The 11,624-nt window shown below is 45.5% G+C and overlaps 1 protein-coding gene across 1 annotated transcript; it reads right to left on the bottom strand.

The window, feature by feature from the left end:
- Positions 1-5,103: 5,103 nt before the first annotated feature.
- On the bottom strand, positions 5,104-6,150 carry LOC124689688 (BTB/POZ and MATH domain-containing protein 2-like). The gene has a single exon (XM_047223177.1). It carries the CDS (start codon positions 6,148-6,150, stop codon positions 5,104-5,106), a length of 1,047 nt encoding a protein of 348 aa, XP_047079133.1.
- Positions 6,151-11,624: the final 5,474 nt, after the last annotated feature.

The raw sequence follows: 11,624 nt of genomic DNA, 5'->3' as shown, positions 1-11,624 counted from the left end.
TGGTGGAATTTTAAAAATCAAAGAATTGCAAAATTTGACCAAGTGAGATTGTTGCATATGTTAAAAAGTTCCAACTTTGCATGAGCATAGTTTTTGATCCAAGATGAATTTGGCATGGTTGTCTTTACAAAAGTTGTTCATCTTGATGTCCTCTTGGATGACATGCAAAGAGTTGAGAAAGTTTAGTTTGAAAATATTGAATTGCAAGGGCTCAAAGTAGTGATCAGACTATAATTGGCAGATTTGACCAATATCATATGTGAGCCAAATTTGAATTTGAAATTCATTTGAGTTGTGTTTCTTTGATTCCAAAAGTTGTAATAAGTGTTTAGTATCATTATTCAACTCTTGGTGAAGGCCAAATTGGTCTAGGTCAAATATTTGAAAAAATGGCATAAACCATATGTGAGGGTTTTGTGAATTTCTAACTATTTATTCTTTTATTTTTCTTGGCCTCACTTTGACAAGGGTGAGGTTTATTTGATGTTAGATTGTGTGGGGACAAAGGTTCAAACCATTTTGAGGCAATGGGGGTGTCTAGGTCAAGATTTGCAAAATTGGCTAAATGTGTATGTGAGTGAAAATGGAATTTTCTCACTATTTGATTTCTCTCCATTTGATTTGACTTTTCTTGACTCTAATGTGATTCTTATTAGTTTAGAAACATTTTCAAACCATTGAAACTATTTCAAATGGTCTTGTTCAAAGATTTGCAAAAATGGCCATAACACATAAGAGGTGATGTGTCAAATTTCATTAAACTTGTAAATTGTTCCCATTGCTTTACTTGGGCATGGGTTAGGGTCAATTTAGTGTTATATTAGGTTGAGAGATGGTTTCACATCATTTGGGTAAGGTTTAAAGTCATAGGGCAAGAATTGAGTATTATGGCTATGTGCCACATATGCCTCTATGCATATGTTGCATTTGATTTTTAGTTTGACTAGGCTTGACCCAATTGATGTTGTTGAGTGTTGAAATGGTATATAGGAGTGATCCAACCATTCACTACAAGTCTTAGGGTCACGATCCTCAATTTCACAAATTTGATATTTTGCTCTCATATGCCTCTATGGCATTATTACTTTCTTTTCAAAATCTTTTGTTTCACTTTGGATTGTGTTTGAGAAGTACTAGATAAGGTTTGTGAAGGTTTTCCAATCCTCTAAATAAAGTAGAAAGGCCTAGGGTAAAGTTTTACAAAAATAGCCATAGGCACATATACCTCTATGCATATGTTTGATTTTATTTTCTTTCTCACTTGAATTGGTTGATAATTACTTAGTTGGGTGTGCTGATGTATTTCAAATCATATACCAAGGTCAACACTCAAAGTTGGAGCATTTGCAAAAAGTAGCCATAGGCTTGCATATGCCTTTATTATTTAATATTATCATTTCTTTTTATTTTGTTTTACAAAGATTGGTGATAATGAAGGATGAGGTTTAGGGTCTTAGTGAGGTTTACCATGGTTCATCACTATTTTAGCAGAAGAAAGAATGGTAGAGTTCAGAATTCTCTATATTAGAGCTATAGGCCCACATATGTCTTTTTCTTTAATCTTTGGTTTCTCAAAATAGATCCAAATGATTTTTGAGAAGGTTAGGGTTTAGGGTTTTTCTTATTTGATTTCTTTCTCTTTTATTTTATTTGGTTGGTGATCTTCACTTGATCACTTTAGGGTTTTAGGGTTTATCACATAGCAAAAATAACACACATCATGACAAAACACAATTATTATGTATGAGCACTAGACATAGTACTCTATGTAAGAAAAGTTTTTGTTGGTTCTCATTTTTGGAAAAAGGAAATTTATTTTCTCTTTGTTTTGAAATTTGGGGTGTTACAGACGGCGAGGCTTGGCGGCGGCTGTTCTCGGCGGAGGTGCGGGCTGCCGCAGCGTATGGCGGAGGGCGACGGCGGAGGGCGACGGCGGAGGAGGCTGCTGGCGGCGGCCCGGGTTTGGGCCAGGCGGGCCCCGATCTGGGCCAGGCTTGCCGCGTCCAGGGCCAGGAAGGCCGTGGAGGTAGCCGCCGCCGGCGGGGCTCCTCCCGAGTTGCACCGCCGTTGGTGCCGGACCTGGGCCAGGTGGGCCCGGATCCGGCGGTCCTCGGCGATACGGCTGCGCAGTCCATCTTCTGCCCGGGAGGGCCGAGGTGAGGCTCTTGCTCGAGTTCGGTGGCGAGTTCTTCGATGCCGACAAAGTGTCCGGCTTGACCGGCGGCATGGCGGCATCGACAACGGCGCGGCTCTGTCCCCGGGCGTCGTGGCAGGGGTGCTTCTTGGCGGCGGTTCGTGGTCTCGGCCAAGGCCGTTTTGCGAGGAGTGAGGTTGCGGCGACGCCGCTCGTGGTGTGCGGTTAGCTCGTGGCAGGTCGATGGTGGCAAGGGTTGGTCCGGCCCGGTGCTGCAGGTAGATGGCGACGGCGACCTAGGCGTAGCAGTGTGGTGGCACGGCTAATGGGGCGTGATCGAGGCCTGGCAGGCGGCCGGGCCTGATTTAGGCCACATTGACCATGTTACCGCGTCCGGACGGCGGGCACCTTGGGTGTCGGAGGGTGGATCCCCTCCCTTGGGCTGCCGTGTGCTTGATGGCTGCTGTCAATGGTGCCTCCCTACCCCGCCCAATCCGAGTTGCGGCGTGCTGGTTAATCCATGGGCTCGAGTTCGTGGGGATGCCGGGGCGGCGGCCCTGGAAGGTGGACTGCGCGGTTGGCTCTTCGGCGGGCAACGTGGCGGTGGTGGTGGTCTCTCTCTTCGGTCATGAGGATGGCGTGGAGCGGACGGTGGGGGATCCTGGTGTTGGCGGCGTTTCGGCCTCGGCAACCCCCAGATCGTGTTTGGGATGCCCAACTTGGGGACAGCGGGCGGCTGAGTTGTCGGGCGTGGTGTGTGGATGCTTCCGGGCGAAAGCTCAGCGCCTCGGCGCCAACGACGGCGGTGCCTGCGGGTATCGCAACCCTCTTGGGGGCGTCGTTGTGGGTATCCGCCCCGCGGTACGGCTCCGGGTGAAAGCCCTTGACCTCATGGTCTCGACGGCGGCGGCGAATGCGTCGTTTTCCCTCTTGGGGGCGTCGTTGTGGAGCCCCGTTTCGACTCGGTCCCGCGTCAATGTCCTCGTGGCAACTTTGGGGTCTCTGTGTTCTTTTTTGTTTTTCTTTGATCTGCTTTGTAAGAGGCTCTCCTCTCCACCTTATATCGGTTCGGCCGTTGCGGCTTTATTTATAAAGCGGGGCGAAAGCCTAGTTCGAAGAAACAAACTCCATTATGCATACACTGTAACTACCTCCGATGGAGGCCTTGTTGGCTTCGCTTTGGATGTGGCGGATGAATACTATTGCCAGCAGCTCAAGGATTGTTGTCTCAAGTACATGGCAGCAGACTGCGAGAGGTAGTTGTTGCACGACAGCTTGGTGACGGGAAATAGTTAATTTAGTACGTACAATATTTCAAAAGAGACGGCGAGAGGCAATTTCTTTCACAAATTTTGATTTCTCTAGCTATTAGCTAATCAGCCTATATATCTCGAGAAAATTACAAAAACCACCACATACCAGGCAGATGTTTCAAGAAGCCACCACTATACAAAAATATTTCAAAAAACCATCACTCTAGCGCTAGCAAGTAACAAAAAGCACTGATCCTTGTCTAACGCTCGTCTAATGACGAAACTGACATGTGGGACCCACCGTCAGGTTGACGTGGCAGTCGAAAACGGTCAACGGAGGCCATCGATGAAGGGTTGCAAAATTTTGGGTTTTTTTGTAAGTTATTGTTGGGCCCACTGTCAGTCATCTCCTTGTTTCTTCTCCCTCCCCACTCCTTCTCTATCCACGGGAGACCACACGAACAGGAGGAGGTCCGGCAGTCGCGATCGGGCATGGCGACCTCCGGCTGGGCAGGGGCGGGCGGCCGCGACGAGCTCTGGATCGGCAGGGGCGGAGGCCGCGGCGAGCTCCGGCTTGGGCAGGGGCGGGCGCATCGCGGCGAGCTCCGGCTCCGGTAAGGGGCGGGCGCGGCGAGCTTGTGCTCCGGCTTGGGCAGGGGCGGGCGGCCGAGGCGAGCTCCGAATCGGCAGGGGCGGGCGGCCGCAGCGACCTGATTCTCTGGCAAGGAGGCGGGCGCGACCGGGCTCCAGCGGGGCGGCCGTTCAAGAGGAGCCAGCGGCGGCCATCCCGCGTGCCTAGCGGCAGCGCCATGCTCGTAGCTCGGCGGATGACGGCGACGCCCGTGCTCGCAGATCGACGGTGTTGCAGATCGATGGCGGCGCAGCGCTCGCAGATTCTGCCTCCCCCGCCCCCGAACATACGCCCTAGTGGCCTCTCGTTTCGCCTGGCACCTCCTCCACCAACGGCCCAACGGCGCGACAGAGTGGCGACTAGGAGAAGGAGTGGATGAAGCTACAGTAGTGGCGGGGCGAGCTTGTCTATGGCATGGGAGCTGTAATTTCTCGCCGGAGGAGTGACGGCGGCATCGCCGGTGGAGCAGTATACTCCCCGTGAATTGAGAAGAAGGGGTCAGGGTGAGGGATAGAAGAGATAGAGAGTTTAGGGCTTTTTTGCAAAGTGCACATGCCACGTCAGCCTGGCAGCAGGACCCACATGTCAGTTTGGCCATTAAATCACTGTTAGACACGAATCAGTGCTATCTGTTACGTGTTACCTGTAGACCGGTGGTTATTTGAAAAAAAATCGAATAGTGGTGGCTTTTTGAAACCATTGCCTGTAATGTGGTGGTTTTTTGTAATTTTCTCATATATCTCTGCCATGCGCATGTAGGGAAAGATGGTGAAACACCAACTCACCATAGTCAGTTTTATTTTCTTTTTCTTCCTCCTTTCATGTCTGCAATATTTGTATGGACTATGGAGCAGTATGATCTTGGTAGACCGAAAAATCTCTCGATCCGAAATTGAAGTGCCGTGTTACTGTCGAATTGTTGTTTCTTATCGAAATAGCCGAAAGCACAAAAGTGTGCCTAAACATAGTAGACTCTGAAACCCATTGATTTATTCTACTTTCTGTTTTGGTGTACAACTTCTCTTCTGCATAGATGTGCTCATAAATTAATAGGAGAATGTGAGCTGATCCAGGAAAGACGTCGGTTAAGTACCAAAAGCTTTGTCAATAACCTCACGCGCGAGGGATTTGTGATTTTCCCTTAGTTCCATGAAACCTTTGGTCTCCATGATAGCTCTGCACCGTTCTCCGTTGTGTACCATATACCTAACACAACAATCCTTGAGTTGCTGGCAGTGGTATCGCTCGGCAAAATCAAGAGTAGAAGCCACTGTGTTGACATCTATCAGCTTGCTCAGCTTACTCTCGCAAATAACTTTCAGTCTTTCTATGGCGTAGCGATCAGCCGCGACGAGCAAATGCACCGTCATGTTTGCAGCCTCTTGGGTGCGGTCATCCATGAACGCCGGCAGTGAGTCCTTGTACATGTAATACAACAGGGCTTCAAAAATCCTGGCGTCCATGTCCTTGATGCTGATACTGCTTCGCCTGCTCTCCATCATGGAGCCGCACAGCTGCGCACGGAAGACCGACGATCGCGCGGCCAGCACGCATCCGTGCACCTTGAACCTCTTGAACCAGCCGATCTTGACGGTCAAGTCTGCTTTCAGGCCGTTCTCAAGGAGGTCCCCGATATTCAGGCACAGTTCGGAGGGTGGGATGACGATGGTGGGGACTTGTCCCAGGCCCTCAAATCGATCGGCGGTAATGACCTCGATGTTGCACTTTATCACGAGGCAATCGTCCTTGAGGCAGCCGGAGGCGGCCAGGTCATTTATACTTATGAACTTGGCGAAACCCCATCCCGAACATGGCTTGAAGTCATGCGTGGTGCAGTTGCGTTTGAGCTTCTCCCCCGTCGACGGCAGCGCGGGGTCTTGGAGGCAGAACGAGAAGTTGGCCCTCACCTCGCTGGCGTCTTTCAAGTGGAGGAACACCGAGGTATGCTGTCTGGCGGCTTTCTTGGTACCGTAGGGGTAGTACTCGATCGCCCAGTTGTGCCCTCCCACACGGAACAGGTTGGACTCGATCATGATATCGTTCCTTTTGATTAGGGAGTGCCCGGCGATCTTGAACAGGTGGACGCCGGTGATGGCCGACAAGCGGTGCGTCGAGGCTGTCACGTTCTCCATGGCCGCCGCCTCCGATCGCGCGTAAGGCTATGATGATTATCTAGGTCTTCTATTGAACGGTCGACATATCTTGCTAGATATATAATGGTGGTATCTTACTGGATATCAGTTCGGATTCGGATGCGAGTACGACCCGGCCCAAATGGCGCCGGTCTCCGTATGCTGATTGCCCCTTTTACAAACTTATTACTCACTCCATTCATAATTAGTTCGTCTTTTTACGTTTAATCCAAGTCAAATATTCAGAGAAAAATATTAACATCTACGATGTACAATGTATAATACTCCTTCCATCCATTCCATCCATTAAACAATCATGTCCGAGTGTTATACACTAAAGAGTGCAGACACATCTAAACTTAGACAAAATTTGCAACATCCTTTTATGGACGGAGGTACTATTATAATTGTTATAAAGTGGGGGGTGATGTTTTGGCACATGGGAGCATATGCTCCCTTTATTTTGAAATACATGTTAGACACATTTTGAAATGTTAAAAAAATTGAAACAAAAATTTCGCACGACATCTTCATGTGCTATGCGCTTACAAAGTCGTTTCATGAAAAATCGACTTGTCGTGTGGCGTTGATGCGTGCAGTCGACACGTCCGTTGGGAACCCCAAGAGGAAGGTGTGATGCGTACAGTAGCAAGTTTTCCCTCAGAAAGAAACCAAGGTTTATCGAACCAGGAGGAGCCAAGAAGCACGTCGAAGGTTGATGGCGGCGGGATGTAGTGCGGCGCAACACCAGAGATTCCGGCGCCAACGTGGAACCTGCACAACACAACCAAAGTACTTTGCCCCAACGAAACAGTGAGGTTGTCAATCTCACCGGCTTGCTGTAACAAAGGATTAGATGTATAGTGTGGATGATGATTGTTTGCAGAAAACAGTAGAACAAGTATTGCAGTAGATTGTATTCGATGTAAAAGAATAGGACCGGGGTCCACAGTTCACTAGAGGTGTCTCTCCCATAAGATAAATAGCATGTTGGGTGAACAAATTACAGTTGGGCAATTGACAAATAAAGAGGGCATGACCATGCACATACATGATATGATGAGTATAGTGAGATTTAATTGGGCATTACGACAAAGTACATAGACCGCTATCCAGCATGCATCTATGCCTAAAAAGTCCACCTTCAGGTTATCATCCGAACCCCTTCAAGTATTAAGTTGCAAACAACAGACAATTGCATTAAGTATGGTGCTTAATGTAATCAATAACTACATCCTCGGACATAACATCAATGTTTTATCCCTAGTGGCAACAGCACATCCACAACCTTAGAACTTTCTGTCACTGTCCCAGATTTAATGGAGGCATGAACCCACTATCGAGCATAAATACTCCCTCTTGGAGTTAAGAGTAAAAACTTGGCCAGAGCCTCTACTAATAACGGAGAGCATGCAAGATCATAAACAACACATAGGTAATAGATTGATAATCAAGATAACATAGTATTCTCTATTCATCGGATCCCAACAAACACAACATATAGGATTACAGATAGATGATCTTGATCATGTTAGGCAGCTCACAAGATCCGACAATGAAGCACATAAGGAGAAGACGACCATCTAGCTACTGCTATGGACCCATAGTCCAGGGGTGAACTACTCACTCATCACTCCGGAGGCGACCATGGCGGTGAAGAGTCCTCCGGGAGATGATTCCCCTCTCCGGCAGGGTGCCGGAGGCGATCTCCGAATCCCCCGAGATGGGATTGGCGGCGGCGGCGTCTCCGGAAGGTTTTCCGTATCGTGGCTCTCGGTACCGGGGGTTTCGCGACGAACACTATATGTAGGCGGAAGGGCAGGTCGGGAGGCGTCACGGGGGCCCCACACGCTAGGGCCGCGCGGGCCCCCCGGGCCGCGCCGCCCTAGTGTGGCGGCGCCCCGTGGCCCCACTTCGTCTTCTCTTCGGTCTTCCGGAAGCTTCGTGGCAAAATAGGCCCTCGGGCGTTGATTTCGTCCAATTCCGAGAATATTTCCTTACTAGGATTTCAGAAACCAAAAACATCAGAAAACAGCAATTGGCTCTTCGGCATCTCGTTAATAGGTTAGTGCCGGAAAATGCATAAATATGACATAAAGTATGCATAAAACATGTAGATATCATCAATAATGTGGCATGGAACATAAGAAATTATCGATACGTCGGAGACGTATCAGCATCCCCAAGCTTAGTTCTCGCTCGTCCCGAGCAGGTAAACGATAACAAAGATAATTTCTGGAGTGACATGCCATCATAACCTTGATCATACTATTGTAAGCATATGTAATGAATGCAGCGATCAAAACAATGGTAATGACATGAGTAAACAAATGAATCATATAGCAAAGACTTTTCATGGATAGTACTTTCAAGACAAGCATCAATAAGTCTTGCATAAGAGTTAACTCATAAAGCAATAAATCAAAGTAAAGGTATTGAAGCAACACAAAGGAAGATTAAGTTTCAGCGGTTGCTTTCAACTTATAACATGTATATCTCATGGATATTGTCAATGTAAAGTAATATAACAAGTGCAATATGCAAGTATGTAGGAATCAATGCACAGTTCACACAAGTGTTTGCTTCTTGAGGTGGAGAGAGATAGGTGAACTGACTCGACATAAAAGTAAAAGAAAGGCCCTTCGCAGAGGGAAGCATTGATTGCTATATTTGTGCTAGAGCTTTGGTTTTGAAAACAAGAAACAATTTTGTCAACGGTAGTAATAAAGCATATGTGTTATGTAAATTATATCTTACAAGTTGCAAGCCTCATGCATAGTATACTAATAGTGCCCGCACCTTGTCCTAATTAGCTTGGATTACCGGGATTATCATCACAATACACATGTTTTAACCAAGTGTCACAAAGGGGTACCTCTATGCCGCCTGTACAAAGGTCTAAGGAGAAAGCTCGCATTGGATTTCTCGCTTTTGATTATTCTCAACTTAGACATCCATACCGGGACAACATAGACAACGAGATAATGGACTCCTCTTTAATGCATAAGCATGTAGCAACAATTAATGTTCTCATATGAGATTGAGGATATATGTCCAAAACTGAAACTTCCACCATGGATCATGGCTTTAGTTAGCGGTCCAATGTTCTTCTCTAACATTATGCATGCTCTAACCATTAAATGAGTGGTAAATTTCCCTTACTTCAGACAAGACGGACATGCATAGCAACTCACATGATATTCAACAAAGAGTAGTTGATGGCGTCCCCAGGAACATGGTTATCGCACAACAAGCAACTTAATAAGAGATAAAGTGTATAAGTACATATTCAATACCACAATAGTTTTTAGGCTATTTGTCCCATGAGCTATATATTGCAAAGGCAAAGAATAGAAATTTTAAAGGTAGCACTCAAGCAATTTACTTTGAAATGGCGGAGAAATACCATGTAGTAGGTAGGTATGGTGGACACAAATGGCATAGTGGTTGGCTCAAGGATTTTGGATGCATGAGAAGTATTCCCTCTCGATACAAGGTTTAGGCTAGCAAGGTTATTTGAAACAAACACAAGGATGAACCAGTGCAGCAAAACTCACATAAAAGACAAATTGTAAACATTATAAGACTCTACACCGTCTTCCTTGTTGTTCAAACCAATACTAGAAATTATCTAGACCTTAGAGAGACCAATTATGCAAACCAAATTTTAGCAAGCTCTATGTATTTCTTCATTAATGGGTGCAAAGTATATGATGCAAGAGCTTAATCATGAGCACAACAATTGCCAAGTATCAAATTATTCAAGACATTTTAGAATTACTACATGTAGCATTTCCCGATTCCAACCATATAACAATTTAACGAAGAAGATTCAACCTTCGCCATGAATATTATGAGTAAAGTCTAAGGACATATTTGTCCATATGCAACAGCGGAGCGTGTCTCTCTCCCACACAATGAATGCTAGGATCCATTTTATTCAAACAAAACAAAAAAACAAAAACAAACCGACGCTCCAAGCAAAGCACATAAGATATGATGGAATAAAAATATAGTTTCACTAGAGGAACCTGATAATGTTGTCGATGAAGAAGGGGATGCCTTGGGCATCCCCAAGCTTAGACGCTTGAGTCTTCTTAAAATATGCAGGGGTGAACCACCGGGCATCCCCAAGCTTAGAGCTTTCACTCTCCTTGATCATATCGTATCATCTCCCTCTCTTGATCCTTGAAAACTTCCTCCACACCAAACTCAAAACAACTCATTAGAGGTTTAGTGCACAATCAAAATTTACATGTTCAGAGGTGACATAATCATTCTTAACACTTCTGGACATTGCACAAAGCTACTGAAAGTTAATGGAACAAAGAAATCCATCTAACATAGCAAAACAGGCAATGCGAAATAAAAGGCAGAATCTGTCAAAACAGAACAGTTCGTAAAGACGAATTTTATTGAGGCACCAGACTTGCTCAGATGAAAAATGCTCAAATTGAATGAAAGTTGCGTACATATCTGAGGATCACTCACGTAAATTGGCATAATTTTCTGAGTTACCTACAGAGAATTAGGCCCAGATTCGTGACAGCAAAGAAATCTGTTTCTGCGCAGTAATCCAAATCTAGTACGAACCTTACTATCAACGACTTTACTTGGCACAACAATGCACAAAACTAAGAAAAGGAGAGGTTGCTACAGTAGTAACAACTTCCAAGACTCAAATATAAAATAAAAGTACTGTAGTAAAAACATGGGTTGTCTCCCATAAGCGCTTTCTTTAACGCCTTTCAGCTAGGCGCGAAAGTGTATATCAAGTATTATCAAGAGATGATGCATCGACAGCGGGGTTTGGAGTTTTCTCAACCATGCATAGTATTTTGGATACATAGGTTTCAGCGGCTCCCTTTTCATTAGTCTTGGGCTTGCTACTCTCATCAAACAAATTTTCGAGAACAAGCCAAGCATAATTATCATCTAGAGCTTCATGCATCGCTAGGAGCTTACATGGTATTGGTGCTTTAATCTCCCCACCATCATTAACACTATTAGTGTACTTAATTCTATCCATATCCATTTTTTCAAGTGTTCTTTTAAAATTGGTGATCATACCAAGCCTCTCATGCTTACTAAAAACTTTTCTAGCTTCTTTAGCTATATCCGCAAATTCTCACACTAAGACTTTTAGAACAAAATCTCTCTTCTCTCCCCGCTCCATATCAGAAAGTGTAGAAACATGTGTTGTATCATGGGGTTGAGACTAATAGATCTAGCTTCCATCATGCGTACCAAACAAACAGAGGCATCTTCATAAGTAGGGACAGCTTTTGCAAGGGGTATATCTTTAAGATCTTCATGCATACTAACATGGGTGAAAAATTCTTCTATATTATCTCTTCCAATTATAGACCCTTGTCCCACAGGTATATCTTTTACAGTAAAATTAAAAGTAAACATGTTGAAATAAGTAAAGCAAATGCAAGTAACTAATTTTTTGTGTTTTTGATATAGAGTGC

The sequence above is a fragment of the Lolium rigidum genome, chromosome 2 (genome assembly GCF_022539505.1).
Source record: "Lolium rigidum isolate FL_2022 chromosome 2, APGP_CSIRO_Lrig_0.1, whole genome shotgun sequence".
Taxonomy (NCBI): Eukaryota; Viridiplantae; Streptophyta; class Magnoliopsida; order Poales; family Poaceae; genus Lolium; species Lolium rigidum.
This window is presented reverse-complemented; position numbering and strand designations above follow the sequence as displayed.

Bases quoted from the DNA above. Each gene is read 5' to 3' on its own strand.
- LOC124689688 (XM_047223177.1), bottom strand. From the start codon at position 6,150: ATGGAGAACGTGACAGCCTCGACGCACCGCTTGTCGGCCATCACCGGC.